Raw genomic sequence first — 18,663 nt, forward strand, 5'->3', positions numbered from 1 at the left:
CTTTTGGAACCCTGATTCATGAAAACAATGCTCTAACAAGGGTCCTAACCAATGGGGAAAATAGTTGACCAAAATGTCCAATAACCTTCAGCAAAAGTTCAAAAACTGGTAAGTTTTGCAGAGTAAATAAACTTTAATACTATATGCATGGAATCACAGTGGTTTGAGGAGATAATTTAAATATTTTCAATTACTTTGTCTAATATTTAAAAGATTAATGTATGTTAGGACTTAAGGTTGTTTGAGATATTTTGAATATAAAAAATCTGCTATAGAATAGATGCTAACTAAACTTATTAATTACTATAAAATATCACATAGACCAAACCATTATGTTGTTTACCTAAAACTCATATAATGTTGTATGTCAATTATATCTCACTTTTAAGTAAAATAAAAAAAGAATCTGATATATGTCACTATAGTATACTAGAAAGAGAAAGGTTTTGCAAAAAGTCACTCTGCTACTTATGATTTATATCTTATGGAAGGTTTTTACTTTCTTGTTTTATCTGTTTCTTTATTCACTTAACGGGAATGATAAGATCTATCTGATAAACTTCTTGCAAGAACCAGATAAGGTATATGAAGCAGATCAGCTTATTTTAGGTACTCAGTAAATTCCCAGGTGCTATTTAAATTCCCATCTATTTAACAACTATTTTTGGCAGATTCCCAAAAACATTTCACTGAGATACTGTGGGAATTCAATAATGTAAATAAAACAACCTAACAATATAATTGACATATAATGGGCACTTGAAAAAATTCACATGCCTTCTAACTCCCCCCACCACATCCATGTCTTAATAGGTACTTCTCTCTACCTAGAATAACTCTCTTTTTCTCTTTGTCCTTCATTACTAAGATAATGTTATTTCTTTTCCTTGAAATCCTTCTATGACACTTTTACCTTTGTTATATAATATTTCTTTGTGATGACCTAGTATCTTCTATATTTAATTTGATATTTAAAGTATTATAATTATTCTTTTACCCATATTCAAAAAAGGAAATCTCTGCTTTCAAGTCTGTAATGACTACAATAGAGATATGAGTAAGTAAAACAAAAAGGATTCCTTGGATTTAATCAAGTGTAACTTATTTCCAACAAATTTGTTTTCAAAAAAGATACGGAAGCCATGTAGAAGTAGCATTAAAACTTCCCATTATAATCATAGTAAAATTCAGTTACTAATAACTCCGCTAACTTTGAACTCTGTGACAGTTATATAACTCAAGTGAATTATGCCAATTCTAATACATGAATTATTCTTTAAAACACCAAGCAACAGAGGCTTATTTGGCATTAACGCTTTCAGGTCACTTGAGTACAATTTGTTGTACTTTAGCATAATTTACTTAACAGCACCCATGTGGTCCAAAAGTGTTAATATGTCTCCCAGAGTGTTAACTTACTACAATAGCAATAGTATACTGGGGCCATCTGGATCACTGAATTGATGCATAATCCTTTGTTACGTAGCCCTCAGTGGCCCCATTGACCTTTACAGACACACATATCGGTTTCAAGATCAAAGTGAACTATTCTATAATAGCATGAGTTTTGAACACATAGTCCTGCCTCATAGTTTTCTTTTTCTTTCTCCACTTTAACTACCCCGTCCACCCATATATACATACCCACACAGACACACACCTATATTATGGCTTCAAATACAGTTTTAAAGACCTGAAGACAGGTCATTGGAGAAATGATTGGCAGAATTCATTTTAATGGCCAGAATTCACAGCACTGTTTCTGACAACTTGCTCAGCTCAATGGATCCCCTATGTGACCTTGGGACAGTTTTCAAATATTCAGGCCCCTCATTCTCTTGATCATGCAAAAGATTTTATCTAAATTTTTACTACTGAGTAATTCCGTGAACATTTCCTGAGGTGACCAAGAGTCAGAAACTTAGTAAATTGTTTGACCTCCAAAGGTGTTCCCCTGATCCCCCAGCTTCATTCAGCTATATCCATACTATTTTTACCTGACCTAAGGGTTAATACCCTCTCCGCAGGACTAATAGGTGTTTACTGACCTTCTGATCAGTAGTTATTTGGTATCACATCACTCATTTATAGAGTGTCTGTAATAGGCAATCTAAAACACTTTGTGGGGGTGGGGTTCTAAAAAGAAAATAACAAATCTACTATAGTCACACAACATCAGATAGCTACATAATCTCAGAAGAGAAAAGATGGGTCTGTGTTCATCAGAATGGTTTTTAAATGGGTAATCCCAATGTGCATGTTTGAAAATCTCTGGACAGTAGCTGGTTAGAGGGGTTGCTGAACTGCTGAACTACTCTGATGACAACATCCCACCTGATTAATTCTGGTACTATGTATGAGTCCAGGGAGTGGGAAAGTGAGAGAAAATGTGAGATGGTAAATACTACAAAAGCAAGAGTCTGAGGGTGCTGCGGCAGCTTTCCTTCACGTGTCTTACCGCAGCCTGCTGTGGAGAGCTCATCACTTCCATTTGGACAGTCCCTTTCACCATCACAAAGCCAGTGCCGTGGCACACAGGCATGGGAGCCCTGACAGCTGAACATGTCAGTTGCACAGGTGGCAGTGCCTGAAACCCAAGGAAAGAATGCTATTAAGATCACTGCATGTCTGCTGGGGAAGTCTAACATTTATATTTCCCTTAGAAAGAAAGGACACAGAAGAATGTTGCTAACAAGGAAGAGATTGTAGCTATTTGGAATCATTAGATAGCATCCTTCTCCTACAGATGTTTACACATTTTCCTCCCAGAATGCATTTCTTCCTAATTGCAAGTGTTAGATTTCTTAAGGCTACATGGCAGAAAACAATAAAGATCTTTTCTGCTTGTAAGATGTAGCAAAGCATAGATATGTCATAGACTTGTGAATAAACTTTGATAACATTTATAAAAGACAGAACCTATAAGGATAATAATAATAGTAATAGTTATAATAACAATGTAATGATAATAATGAGATTTTTATTGCTTAATATATGCTAGGCACATAATATATTCACTCATTTAATTTTTGCAGTAATCCCAACCAGTAGACTATTATTAGCCTTATTTCACTGAAAGAAAACTGAGCCTCAGAGAAGTTGAAAGTCCCACAGGTTGAGCTAGGAGTCCAAAACTCTTCTGATTGCTAAGCACCTTCTCTTAACCACTAATGCTATGACTGTTACTCCCCACCTTGTGTTGGCTGAAAAGAATAAATGTATGCATGTTCCTTTTTTTCATACACACTTAATAAGTAGAATTTACCTTTGCTCTGTCAATTCAATGTCCCTTTAGATGTATGATGTTTTTCAGATGTATACAGAAAGAAAAAAAATGCTTGCTGACTTTCACTATAAATTCAAAGGGTCATTGGTGGTTTCTTTGTTTCTCCTTAAGTGGGTATAGGGTAAACATATGAAACAGAACATGATTATTTCTCATGATATTTTCCTAGCTCCTGCTTTTATTTATATAACATGTTTGTTGAATGAATCAGTTACATGACCCTCAAATCATGTTCTAACTTTTCTTTAACTTCATTTTCTGAGAGCAAAAGCTGCCCATAGAAAGATGCTAGAAAGAAAGAAAGAAAGAAAGAAAGAAAGAAAGAAAGAAAGAAAGAAAGAAAGAAAGAAAGAAAGAAAAGGAAGAAAACACATTGTTAGAACTATTAAAAAAAAACGCTATTATTTCCAGGAATAAAATACAATATGACTGAATGGAGTGAAGAGAGATATTTGTTTCCAAACATTTAAAGCAGTGACCAACATGCTTTCATTATATAATTATCATCTTTCTTTTCAGCTGTAGAGTTGCTAGGAGCAGAAAATGCTTTTCAAGGCAATGTTTTCAATACGGCAGGGCAACAGCGTGCCCATATAAAATGCCTTGAGGATTTTCTCCTTCATAAACATGACTGTCCTTCACATATACTTTAGCTTAGAAGACAGGATGGCAAGTGAATGTAGAAAAGTCCTCCAGGTAATTCACATGTGCTCATTTGATTGGGGATCAGTGCTAATAGAATGAGGTTTAATATGATATCTATTCCTGGAAGAAATCATAAAAAATCTATTAAATAAATGTTGCTTTCATTTAAAAATGAATTTACCTGCTAACTATTATGTCTTTAGTACCTTCTATAATAAAATTATCTTCCTCCAGAATTTATTTTTATACTATTCCTCATAATGATCTATCTTTTCAAACTTGCCATTAGAATATAAAGTGTCACTTTTACTATTATACTCTCAATTAGTGCTTTAATTTCCATAATATTTTTGTTATTTAGCTTGAGTTTAAAAAAAAAAAGGCATTCTCCCTAGTAAGGAAGTTTTGGTGCATGTGAAACTCCTTGTCTACTTTCCGATTATCACCCAATTTATTCTCAAGGTAGGCATAATAGATATAACATCAATTTGGCTATTGAGAAATCTAATTCGCTATGACCTTGGAGAAGACTAGTGTTTGAGCTTCACTATTTGTAAAATGAGGGAAATGACTAGATAATTACTAAGCCACCTCAAGCTATAAAATGGCATAAAGCTCTTTGCAGCTAATTTCCTGACTCCCTTGATAGTATTCAATAGATTCTGTGTTAAGAGCATGCCAAAACATCATAGTCAATTGGAAAGAAAATGGGCCAAAGAAAAAACTCATGGCATCATTCCATAGTTATTCCTGCCATCTGGAGACACATTGCCTTCCTCAGGGAAATGAATTCCAGGAAAAGAAGACAAGCTGAAAGATTTCCACCAGATCCGTCTTGGGTACCTGCTCAGATATTATATTTGATTGGTAAGAGTTACTATCCCATTTAGGAAATCCTCCAGAAATCTGAATTCTGGTCCTAGCTCTGTCATTACTGATACTCTGAGTGACCTAAAGCAATTTATTAACTAAATGGGATCCTCAGATACCAAGTCAGAACCATTATTGTGTTTACTAAGAAAGGTTGTGCTTACAGCCCATATTAGAATATTTAAAGATGAAGATTAAGAATCTACATTTTTGGGGCACCTGGGTGGCTCAGTTCGTGATCTCACAGTTTGTGAGTTCGAGCCCCGCGTCGGGCTCTGTGCTGACAGCTCAGAGCCTGGAGCCTGCTTCAGATTCTGTGTCTCTCTCTCTCTACCCCTCCTCTGCTCACGCTCTGTGTCTCTCTGTCTCTCAATAATAAATAAATGTTAAAAAAATTAAAAAAAGAATCTACATTTTTTTTTGTTTATTTATTTTTGGGACAGAGAGAGACAGAGCATGAACGGGGGAGGGGCAGAGAGAGAGGGAGACACAGAATCGGAAACAGGCTCCAGGCTCTGAGCCATCAGCCCAGAGCCTGACGCGGGGCTCGAACTCCCGGACCGCGAGATCGTGACCTGGCTGAAGTTGGACGCTTAACCGACTGTGCCACCCAGGCGCCCCAAGAATCTACATTTTTAACAAACTTCTAAGAAGAATATTTTGTGCACTTAAGGTTGTGAACCACTGAGATAAATTATTTATAAAGTTTCTTTCCAAACCTAGTATATTAGATTCAGTTCATTCAATGATACTTGGTCTAAAGATTTTGTATGTGTCACCAGCTTAGCAGTTAGCATATAAAATACAACCTGTAAGTAAATTAAACAGACAGGTTTTGACAACAGGTAAACATGTCCATTACCATTTTAATTATTTAAAAAGTTATCAGCACATTGATAGATGTAGATTGGCAATAATACTCTGAAAAAGAACATTTATATTGTATACATTGATTCATGATAGATGATCATAATAGTTGCATAAGGGATATTTTTTGTACCCTCTTAATAGGTAGCAAAAATGCAGATGTGGGATAATTCAGCTCTGTATGATTGCATAAGCTTTATACCTTCTATTTTGCTGTGTCCACTCAGAAAAGACAGAGGTATCAACTGAGCGCTTTGGTGTAGGGTGAAACAAAAGGTCAAATCCAAGATGATTTTAGTGACTGGCAACATGTTCACCTCATTGTAAGTAGGTGATTATTTTGTTAAAATTAAAACAAAATTAATAGCAAAGAGGAAAAAGTAGTTAAAAGCCACTGGTGAAACATCTAATTGATTACTGATTTCTTTTTCCTTTCAGAGCTTTTCTATAGTGATCCTTCTGTATTTATCTGCCGCATAACTATTTCAGCTATGTAAACAAAAGATAGATTTGGGGTGGCTTAAATACAAGAAAATAAATTGCCTACTGTCAGGGGACATCTCTAATTTTATGTTGTTTACAAACAACTTGAATAGTATAAAATCCTATCAACTTGTCTCAATGGAAGGGACCTAAAAGGCCACAACTACTAAAATTTAAAAATGGTGTTAAGTACACCTAACTCTGTACATGCACCTTATTCTATGACTCAGGTCCTTTTCTCTCTGAAATAAGGATGATAAAAGCTATGAAATAGGGCTAATACAATGAGTAAAGATTTTATGCCTATAATACAAACATGCAAATAGAAACAGATCAGAAAGATAAACACAAAGACACATAAATAAATAGAATGCCTGTCCATTTGTAATAAATTTATACAGACTAGATAAATTCCATCTTTTTCCCCTTAAGAAACTAAGCTAATAATCCCATTTAAGTTATTTCTTAAATGTTTGTGATTATTTGAAAGCAATTACACTGGCTATGTAGTTGATACATAGTGGGACATTCTATCTCTAATCCTAGAAAGCTGTTTATTGAAGTACACTTAAAAATATATAAATATCCCCCTTCTTTACTCTCTATTTAAAACAATCCACTAATAACAATCACTATAATACATATATACAAACATAAATAGTGTGGGTAGCTTGTGACAGTGCAAATCAGTATATTTTTGAGGGGCACTTAGCAATACATATCATGAGCCATGAAAAATGTTTGATTATTTGATCCAAGTATTCTCAGTCATTGAGATCTATTCCAAAGAAGTAATTGAATACTAAAAAAAAATAAAATTTGCAAATGTATTCATTGTGAATATTCAGGAAAAATCCTAAAAACTGAATAACTGTGTATGTAAAAATAGTAGAACGACAGGTTGTCATTAAAATAATAAAACCAGCTACATGGAAATGTATATGTAAATTTAAATTAAATTTAACAGAGTAGAAAACAGAGTTTCATGTTTTTGATTGCTCTAAAATTGTAGTGCACATATATCATATGCCTAAGAATTGAATGAGAACACAAAAGAAACAACTCACCGCAAATGCTATCACTTTCATCTAATCCATCTCCACAATCGTCCTCTCCATCACAAATCCAGTGTTTAGATATACATTTTTGTGCAGAACAAGCAAATTGGTTCCAAGAACAAGAAGAATCTAGACAACAAACAAAAATGTTTGCTTTAGATGCAAAAGAAAAGAAAAATCATGTGAGACCATCTTAGGATAGATCTGACAGTGAGAAAGTCCTTCCTTTAGATTTTGCTAAAATCAATTGTCTTATAATAAAACAAGCCAAATGTCTCTTCTCTACTACAGCTCTACAAAATTTTGACAACAGCCTGCTTATTCCCGCTGAGTGTTCAGGTTATGCAACATTTTTCCTCCCACAGAATTTTCACAGAATTATGCTGGCCACTCTCCCCTAAATATATATTCCAGGGTGTCATTAAAAGATTCAACATCTGGTACATAGATATAAAACAAATATTCCAAGTGGGGTCTAGTCATCCGTCCTAATTTTTAATTGATTTTTGAACTAGAGAAAAAAATGCTTCTAAGGCAAGATTACATTATGCTATATTCACCAGCATATATGTTTGTTTATAATGATGAGGTGACTAAGGGGCTTTTAGCTCAAAGACAAGCCATCAGTTTTACACCCCTAACTACTAAACCTTAAGTGTTTTTACTTTTCTCTCTTAGGGACCCTTAAGGCTGACTAATAACATCCAAATTCATTGGCATGGTGGCTTGTATTTTACTACCAAATTATGCATTTATAATAGTGTACTCCATTTATTTCCAAAGTCAGGTTTGTGATTTTTCTCCTTCACCCTTGGCCTATTCCTCCACTCAGCCTATTTATTACCAGGCAAAATCCAAAATAAAACCCTTCCAAATTCAAGTGTTCCAAATGTAAATGAGAATAAAAATAGACATTTGACTTTGATCCTATAAATTATTTAATAACCTTGCATCTTTATTTAAAATATTCACTTACAAGACCTGTTGAAAAGAGTTTAGAAAAACTGAAGCCTGGAAAAAATGAAACTAAAGAAAGTACAACCGTATAATGGCTTCCTGTCCAGAAACTATGAATCTACATAAACTATTTGTAAAGTTCTCTGTTAATCCTGTTCAGAATCTGGCTCTAATGTAAAGATATATAGCATCTTAATCAAACAAAATGCACCTTCATATTTCATGATGACATTTACTTTTAGAGGAGTTTGACATTTCATAGAAGATCCATTTTTAATCTTTTCCTCTACTTTGTCTATTCACCACAGTGTACGTTATTTGTGTTAAATGAAAATAATGAATATATGCTTTGTTTCCCTGTAGGAAATTTCTTTGGCCTAGAAATTACAAAATCCATAAATTCTATAAAATAAATTTTCAAAGTGCTGTCTTGCCTTGCCAAGTAAAATGAAATGTACACATGAGAAATTAGGAAGTTAGATGCTGAGAGATGAGATTTTGAGGAAATACAAATTTAAGTAAACTATTTAAAACAATACATGTAACTAATAGAAACATTTAGAATAACAATGTTAATAGGTAGGCAGAGTATAATGAGTAGTGTGAACTAAAACCTTTTTTTTTATAGCAGAAAGTAAATATATTAGCATTTCAAGTTAATAAGTCAGAAAATAAAGGTGTACCATTTAGATTGATAAAGATAACCATTAATGTTAAAATAAAAGGCTGGGACAGGAGATTGTTATTCTTTATTATAAGTTCTGTTCTATTTTAATTTTTATCATTTTGTATTATTTAATAAAAATGAAAATTGTTAAAATCAATTAGCAACATTTTTTTATAAAATTCCTATGTAAAAAAGAGAACATCAGCATATAAGTAGTAATAAGGCATACAGAAAAAGAATGTCACAGAGCAAGATAGAATGTCTCACCACAGTGGAACTCATCAAGTCCATCCTCACAATCTTTCTGACCATCACATATCCAGGTATTCAAAATACACCTTCCACTAGGACAACCAAAATAGTTTTCTTCACATTTATGTTTGTTTTGAACTGTGATAAAATACAGAATGTAATGTTAAATAATTTAAATTAATCTTAGCTTCCACAATGTTAGGTAGATAATAAAACAGTAATACTCTGTAAACTGGAAGAGATAAATAACAAAAAATCTTAAATAAAAGCTGAGATGGTCTTTTCAAGAATGTCAAGGTCATGGGTGTCTGGCTGGTCCAGTTGGTAGAGCATGAGACTCTTGATTCAGGGTCATGAGTTCAAGCCCCACATTGGGTGTGGAGCCTACTTAAAATAAAATTTTATATATATTAGGGGCACCTGGGTGGCAAAGTCAGTTGGCTAAGCATCTGACTTTGGCTCAAGTCATGATCTCATGGCTCATGAATTCAAGCCCTGTCTTGGGCTCTGTGCTGACAGTTCAGAGCTTGAAGCCTGCTTTGGATTCTGGGTCTCCATCTCTCTCTGCCCCTCCCCTGCTTGCACTTTCTCTCTCTCTCTCAAAAATAAACATTAATTATTTTCATTTATATATATTACACACACATATACATATACATATACAAAAGAATGTCAAGGTCATGAAAACCAAGGAAAAACTAAAACAAGACAAAACAAAAACTGGCACAGACCAGAAGGGACTAGGAAGATATGATAATCAAATCCAATACAGGATTGGATCCTGGATCAGAAAAAAGATAATGGAAAAATTTGTTAAATACAAATAATGTGGAGTACCATTAATTAAAATAAAATACAATAAAATACAATAAAATAAAACAAAACAATAAAACAAAATAGAACAAAATAAAACAGATAATTATGAAGTGAATGGGACTAAGGCTAAAGAATCATTTTTGGCGGAAAATATCTGTAATTCTATATTCATAAAGATGAATAACATTACAAAAACATTAGTGGGTCTTTACTGAGAAAGTGTGGGCTGGGTGTTCCTATTGTCTTGTATTCAGAGTATGCTTTGACAAGGTTTATATAAGCATTCTGTACTTTAAAAAGAAAAACAATTTACAATGGAATCTCTAAAAATGTTATCTCTTACATAAATGTCTTGAGAATAAGTATCTGCATGCAAAGTTACTTTGTAAATTACATATTTTGTAGACTGTGGAGTATTGTTATTATCATTTCTTTTTTTTTTTTTTGCATCTTTTTCAATGTTTATTTATTTGTTTTAAGAGACAGAGGGATAGAGCATGAGTGGGGTAGGGGCAGAGAGAAAGAGGGAGACACAGAATCTGAAGCAGGCTCCAGGCTCCAAGCTGTCAGCACAGAGCTTGATGCAGGGCTCAACCCCATGAACTGTGAGATCATGACGTGAGCCGTAACCAACTGAACCACCCAGGCGCCTCTTGTTATAATCACTTCTAAGAGAGCATATAAAATATTAGATTTTTCTCTACTAAATTAGATTTTTCTCTACAAGGTCCCCTTGTACCTTTAGGTTTACATAGTTTTAGACTGGCTCATAGCCAATTCGGAAGCAAACCTTAGAATATACATCATGATATAATAATCCATTCACACTATAATAATCATACGACAATAATCTGTTGTGACTGTATTAAGATAACAATCCCATTTTATTTTTTCAAATGCCAATTTTGTATATTTAATTGAAGATGAAAATAAAATTTTTGATAGAATTCACCACTAAACTGAAAAATCATGTGATTTATGTCTTACTTTTTCTTAGGATATTGCCTAGATATCACCTAAGGTGTTTAGCCTGACCTATTACTGGCTTCCAGTCTGTCCATCTACCTGTCTCATCAGTCTATGTAGCTCCCCTCTCCTTCTTGTCCACTATGATTATAATTCTTTATTAATGTTAAAAGTAAACTTTAAAAATAATTTGTTAATATTAGAAATATATAAAGGCCACAAAGTTTTTATATATATGTAAGTTTTAATGAGTATCTATTACATGCTGCCTTCAAGTTAATTTTAAAAATTAACTACAGCCATAATGAGGTAATTTTTGTAGAAAGAACAACAGATTATGAATCTAGACACCCAGGGTCCATGAGTCTAAATCAATGTCAGTATATGTCTTTTAAAGCGTCTTATGTGATTAAAAGTAAAATGTGGAAGAGTTGCGGTGAGCCACAGTCACAAGTGCATATAAAAGTTCTCCATAGAACCGGAAAAGTTCTCCAGTTCCTCCTAGGATGCAGCTAGCCTTTCAAACACAGGAGGAACAAAAGTGATATCAAGAATGTTACAAATCGTTGAGCAGGAAAACACAAAAATAAAAGGAATCTGCTAATGCAAATTAAGTGACAGATTATAAATTATTAAGAATATTGTTCGACACTAGAGATTGAGTGTGCGTGTGTGTATACTGCTGCATAGAATACCTATGAATATAATTTCCTAAAATATTTTTAAAAACTTGCATGTCAACTAAACATGGAAAAAGTGAGTATAGCAACAGGATAAGAAGGAGGAAATACCACAGCTCCCAGTGAGACACGTGATTGCAAGGGTAAACAACCAATACGCTTACAACCCTTCTGTACCCAGACACCATTCTGTTTTTCATTTTCAGTATGGTAGTCATGAAACTACTGAAATACTTTCCTATAAAGCATATCTATTTCCAGGTATAGTAATTTAACACCTTTACTTCTTATATTTTTTTTAGATTTGTTTTCTCAAATACTTAGAAAGGAACAGCACTTTTCAATGGAAAGCGTTCTGTTAAGAATGCAGATGACACTCTGAAAGAGCTTATGTTTGCAAAATGATTAAAAAGTGAGATATAAATATGCCTTTCTGACCTTGATCCAGTGAAAATAACTGTTACTCATGCTACTATGTCAAAAGATTATGTAAACTTCATCAAACAGCCTAACATGACAATACAAACTCTATGACATTGAATAAAGCCAGTGGTGAGAAACATTGTCTCTCTCCCTTTAGTTCATGAATATTTTTTTTCTCAGTATGTAATACTTCCATGGAAACTTCAGAGATCACACATTTTAAGACTTAATCACCAACTTTAAGAGGATTAATGACGAATTGAACATTCAAAGGAAATCGATTCAAATACAGAACAGATTTCTTGAGTATCATTTCATAACTCATTAAAAAACATCAAGGGGCATGTTTGGAAGAGGATGATTTCCTGTAATTTAGTCTACATTATTTAAATTTTAATCCTAACAACTGGATATCAAAAATAAAGTTTCAAAAATTTATTGTATACAATGAGACTCTAAATCTCAAGGCAAAGACTTTTTTCTTTCTAGAATTACCTGGGCATTTTAATTCATCTGAGTAGTCCCCACAGTCGTTAGACCCATCACATATCCAACTTGGCAGGACACACAGTGAGGTAGAATTACATCTTATAAACCCTGTGGTTTTCACTCCAAGTTTATAGAAATGTGTACAATCTGTATTATCTGTAAGGAGGTAAACAGAAAAATGAAAAACACCTCATCTGTAAAGATTATGAGCCTTCTATGTAGGTCACAGAAACAAGAAAAGTTAACCTCATTTGAAGAGATAAAAATGCAATTATCCTACACAACAGGGGTTAATTACACATCAATTCTGGACAAGGTTCAGTGAAACATTGGGCAGTGCTCCATGGAATGCCAAAGGTACCCAGGGAGGAACAAACAAAAGGTAGTGGAATATCTTACTGCAATTCTTTTCATCTGAAGCATCTGCACAATCTATGTTCTGGTTGCATCGTGCTGATCTTGGAATGCATGTCCCATCTGCACAACGGAACTCAACAGAGGCACAGGTTGAAACTGGAAAAACAGGTAAATAAAGAAATGGATAGATGAGACAAAAGCGATTTCTTGCTCTAACATTCTGAGTACAGATGGTCTCGGACTTACCATGGTTCGAAATGAGTTTTTGGCTTTGTGAGAGTGTGAAAACCATACACTATCAGTTGAACCTATACTTCAAATATGGAATTTTGATCTTTTCCTGAGCTAAAGATCCGCAATATGATGATACTTTCTCTCTTGAAGCTGGGCAGCAGCAGGGAGCCACAGCTCCCAGTGAGACACGTGATTGCAAGGGTAAACAACCAATTAACTTACAACCATTCTGTACCCAGACACCATTGGGTTTTTCATTTTCAGTATGGTAGTCACAAAATTATACAAGATACACAATACTTTATTATAACATTGAATTTTTGTTGGATGATTTTGCCCACCTATAGCCTAATGTAAGTAAGTGTTCCGAGCATGTTTAAGGTAGGCTGGGCTAAACTATGACATTTGATAGGGTGGGTGTATTAAATGCATTTTGACTGACAATATTTTCAACTTATGATGGGTGTATCAGGACATAACTGCATTACAAGTCGGGGAATATATGTATTTCAACTAATTCACATAGTTTTGTTTGGTTCTACTATTTTAACTCTGGGAAGTCAAACTTAACCCATGGCTCCCACCCTTGCAAGCTTGGGTTAGAAGTCTCATACGTCTTCCCTGTAGCACAACTATTCTCTCCGTTGTGGTACTTAAAATACCTCATTGCGATTGCCTGTTTATGTATCTGCTCCCCCACTAAGTTGTAAGCTCCATGAACGCAAGGACTGTGCCTTGTTCCCATGATAATATAAGCGCAGCACTAAGCCAACATACCAAAAACAAAAACAAAAACAAAAACAAACAAAAAAACTGCATGTTGCTGAGAAATTCTTTCTCCTTCCAATTTCAAAAGTACATGGTTGTAACACTAAGCAAATGTCTAATTGAGTTAGTATAGGGAATTCCGAATCTGGTTGCAAAGAAGTGGAAGTCGACTTTGATGAAAAGAGCAGACAGCCAGCCAGAGACACTGAGATGGAGCAACCACTGAGCATTTGCTTTATTACTCAGAGGAAATAGCTCAGCAATGCTAGAAAGTCATCCATGCCATTTTCTACTCCTTTACACAGCCATATCACTAATATCTGCTATAGGAAATATGAATCCCTCGTTCTCAGAAGCATAAATGTGGTATGACTTGTCTCTATTGTTAGTAAGTATGGCTTTCCAATTCCCTGCTATGCTTAGATGAGAATCAGTTTCAATATGCTACTGTCATTATCTACACCTTATACAGAATAGCTTATGCTTAATCATATATTCCTTTCTACTTTGCTCACACATTCATTACCATACAATGGTTTCTAGCAATATGTTGTGAACAGGTGCATGACATACTATGTACATTAGATTAACTTAGGTGAGAATTTTATTCCAAATTCAAATTTCCACAGGTGGCTTATGTAAATGTACAACCTGAAGGGCTCTTTGATTATGCCACTTCTACTAGTGTTGATATTTTAAAGAGCCCATTTAATTATAAATAGAAATTATATCAATTGTAAATGGTTAAAATGCCACCTTAAAATATGCAAATTTTACTCAAGGGTGTATGTGTCATTTGTATTTCATAATGCACTGTTCTTATTATATTTAATTGTATCTTGCAATTGTATCCTTATTTGTGCTTAAATGATGATTAGAATAAATGTTTTATTTACAATTTACAATTATAATTGCCTCAGTGTTTTTCTTCATTAAAAATAACACCTTATCATATGAAACAGATAATGCTATTATGAATAGAAATAAATACACTGTTCCAAACAGGAAAAAAAAAAGACATTCTTCTTTTACATCTACAAAAGCAAAATCTCTTCCATATTCCTTTCAATTACATTTTACATTCAATATTTTTTTCAATAGAAACAGTAAATGGAATATATAACATAGAAAGCAATCATGACAAGCATTTATATTTTGTTTCTTACTTAGCTATCTATCAGAATCTCCTATTAAGAAGTTGTATTCCAAAAGATCCTGTATAATGCCTTTATTGAGAAGACAGGGTTCAGATTTCAATAGTGCTGTATTACAAGGTATTTAAACCCATATGCTTCCATTCTACACAAAGCAAAGATATTATCAATTGTCCTGCTTCCTGGTACATTGGCTGACAGAATAATGAATGCTATGTAAATGCTTAACTAGAGACTTCCTTGAATGTTTTATTTTAAAATTTCTTATGATTTGATTATTTTGAAACATGGTACATGTAATTGCATAATGTTAATTAAATTATTGGTACTAAATTTAGGATGTTTAAGAATTACTTGAGGAGATGTATTTAATGTCTGCTTTTTAGTATCTTACTTCACATTCTGCTTAAAGTTAATCCTTAAAGATTAAAAAAAAAAAAAACAACCCAACATCCTAGACAGTGGTAATATTCCCAGACAAATCTAAAAAGATTATCTCATAATACCCCTGGGTTTCCATCTGATACTCACAGAGTTTAAGGATGCCAGCACGATCACAATAGGCACAATCACAACTCATTCCACCACCTCCATCTCTCCCCAAACTTCCACAGAGAATCCTCTGTATACGTGGCAGGGAGCCCATCTGAGTGGGGATTGGTGGCAGATAGAGTGAAGAGGCAAATTATGACTCCGTGAACATGGGGGTGGCATCTCACACAGTTAAGAGGACTCGAGATCCAGCAATGTCACCGTAATGGAGGTTCAAAAATAATTGTACTGGGGCTCTCAGGTGGAAGTGCATGTAAAGAATGCGAGAAGAGTAGGAATGTGGAGCAAGTGGAACCCAGTTTTAGATGGTATTCTGAGAAGAAGAAAGAAAGGACAGGAAATCTGACTAGATGAAAACAAACTATAACTTTGAAGTTGAAAAGAGGTGTTAGGAGATAATATTTAAAAGAAACACATGGGCAAAAGGATGAGGTAGGGGGTCAGGAAAACTGGGCAGAGGGTAGAACATTTGTAGGATGTGTGTTTTCTTCCACTTTCCAATAAAAATATGGCTAATGAATCTTGGTGAGGAGGACCAGGCAGACCTATTAGAGTAGGTGCAATGTGCAAATAGGAAGACTGTACCTTTACTTCAAATCCTCTCTCCACAGAGTCTATAACTTGGTGTAGAGTTTGGGAACCATCGGAGGGTTAACTAGGATGTTAAGTCACACTGAAATTGGACATACTAAGTGGTTGCAGCATTTCATACGCAGTAGAAGCAAGGTGGTTGTGGGGATTAATATCTCCAGCATCTGTAGGCAAGGAAGGAGAGGGAGATGGGAGGAGTCCATGGGAACCACAGGAATTTTAGTAAACAGGTAAGCAAATGCCTCTTCTGCCAAAACGTCTTCTGCTATGTTCCTTCAACTATATTTCTTCCCCACTTTGTTTTGGTCAGTCAAGTATTGAAATGTGTTTCACCCTTCGGGTAATTTTTGAGGGAGAAATGTACTGGAATCTCTAATTTGTCAAGTGAATATGAAAGCTTTCTGTCAATTTTTCCTCAGGCTAAAAGTCCCGAAAAACAGAGAAAAGAAAATAATGTAGTCCAAATAAAGATAAGCCAAGTGAGAAATACTAGACTTTTCCCTCCAGGTAGTCCAAAAGGAGAAGGAAGCCTGCAAAATGTGAGTGAAAACAGCACAGCCACACCAGGAATAGCAATGAGATACTACAAAGGAAGATCTGACAGGGAATGTGGATCAAAGCAGCAGTAAGAGGGAATAAAACCATTCTTCCCCTCATATAATTTCTCAATTTTCCTGTTCCAGCCACTTTCTTTTGTCTGTGTCAGTTAAAATATTTAATGAGATAGGAAAGATATAAGATCGATTAGTCTTTCTGTGGTTTTTAGGGCACTTGTTATAAATAACTTAAGTCAATGTTTTCCAACTTCCCTGCCCAGCCTGCAGCACAGGGAAGCTGACAAGGAGAAAGAAAGAAAGAAAGAAAGAAAGAAAGAAAGAAAGAAGAAAGAAAGAAAGAAAGAAAGAAAGAAAGAAAGAAAGAAAGAAAGAAAACATTAAATTTGCTGTCATATCTCTTCTGTTTACTTTCAAACCACATCTTTTATTTAACTTACTGCTTAGGCTCTAAAGGTATGCAAACCCAGAAGGAATGATGATTTCGTCTATAGGCATGCTTATCTCTTCCTTTAGCGTATTGTTTGTGGATTCTTCAAAGTTTTATTATGAACTTATGAAAAAACAATCACCAGTTTCCTCTCCTTTAGGTAGCCTTAGAACTACTTAGCTCTCCAGTCCACCTAAAGGTGTCCAGGTGGCCCAGGCAAGTTCATGTACTTCCCAAAGGGAGTAATTAGACCCATCTCAAGTGGGAGAGAAGGAAGGATATCATGTACTCTCCCCGAACCTATTCACACAACCTCTCACACAACCAGAAGAAGAATACAGAATGACAAACTTTCTGAACAATTCTTCAGGTTATCTCCCTCCACCCTGCCAGGTAGCCTGATGTCTAAAACTCTCAGGGCAGTAATAAAAGATTTACAAGGATTTAGGGTTTTGCTTCTCTTCAAAAAGAGAAGAAACTAAAACTGATTCCTTATAATATCCATTTCCACTCTGTAAACAGATTTTCTGCCTTGTGGAATAAGAAAGAAAGAAAGAAAGAAAGAAAGAAAGAAAGAAAGAAAGAAAGAAAGAAAGAAAGAAAGAAAGAAAGAAAGATTAATTACTATTAAGATCTAAACCAAAGAAAAAAAGTATAAAATACTTCAAATAATTTACAGATGATTCCACCGTAGCCTCTCTCCATAGCCTATCAAACTGTCTCTGTGTATATTGACTTTTTATTGTACTAATTTGTATTTTTCATGTCTTGCTTTATTTATGTTAAAAAGTACTGGGGGCACCTGGGTAGCTCAGTTGGTTAAACATCCGACTTCAGCTCAGGTCATGATCTTACTGTTGGCAGGTTCGAGCCCCATGTTGTGCTCTGTGCTGACAGCTCAGAGCCTGGAGCCTGCTTTGGATTCTGTGTCTCCCTTTCCTGTCCCCCTCCCCTTGGCTTGCACTCTCTCTGTTTCTCAAAAATAAATAAAAAACATTAAAAATTAAAAAAAAGTAATAGGTAGCACAAGTGTGTGTGTGCATGCATGCACGCAGGTGTGAGTGCCCACGTGTGCACATGTATATATATAACAAAGCACTGCATCCACATGTTGCACTGACTATAAAAACAGAGAAGGTGTATCGGGAAGAAAACACTTGGAGAGAGAACTCTTTTTCCATTGTCCCTGAGCCCTTACATGTTCCTTTTCAAATTTCATTATCTTTTAGGTACGATAAGGTCCCATTTGCTGGATGGCTATGCATCTGAATTACTGACTTATAAGATAAATTGGCTTATGGGATATAGACCCAGAACGTCTTTCCCTAGGATGTGAAATGTGCCCTACAAGGACACTATGTGAATAAAATTAATATGAGGGAAAAATCAAATCCACAGATGTAACTGTAATAAATAATCTCATCTAAAAAGGTACCCATTTGTTTATCCTAAAGGAGCTAGTTCACTTACTTAAATCTATTAATTTCTAGCTAATAATAAAGTATATGAGTTTTCATGAGTGCTCTTAGTTTAAAGCATCCTATATTAAACAGGAAGAATTTTA

At 34.6% G+C, this 18,663-nt stretch overlaps 1 protein-coding gene across 1 annotated transcript in view; it reads right to left on the reverse strand.

Annotated features, from left to right (window-relative positions):
• LRP1B (LDL receptor related protein 1B) overlaps positions 1 to 18,663 on the reverse strand; it is a 1,901,338-nt gene that overhangs the window by 285,081 nt on the left and 1,597,594 nt on the right. The window contains exons 48-52 of the mRNA XM_043576625.1: positions 12,859 to 12,972; positions 12,466 to 12,615; positions 9,101 to 9,223; positions 7,219 to 7,338; positions 2,459 to 2,587 (exon numbers count right to left, since the gene is read on the reverse strand). Coding sequence (XP_043432560.1) covers positions 2,459 to 2,587; positions 7,219 to 7,338; positions 9,101 to 9,223; positions 12,466 to 12,615; positions 12,859 to 12,972 — 636 coding nt within the window. The remainder of the gene's footprint in view (positions 1 to 2,458; positions 2,588 to 7,218; positions 7,339 to 9,100; positions 9,224 to 12,465; positions 12,616 to 12,858; positions 12,973 to 18,663) is intronic.

This window comes from Prionailurus bengalensis, chromosome C1 (genome assembly GCF_016509475.1).
Source record: "Prionailurus bengalensis isolate Pbe53 chromosome C1, Fcat_Pben_1.1_paternal_pri, whole genome shotgun sequence".
Taxonomy (NCBI): Eukaryota; Metazoa; Chordata; class Mammalia; order Carnivora; family Felidae; genus Prionailurus; species Prionailurus bengalensis.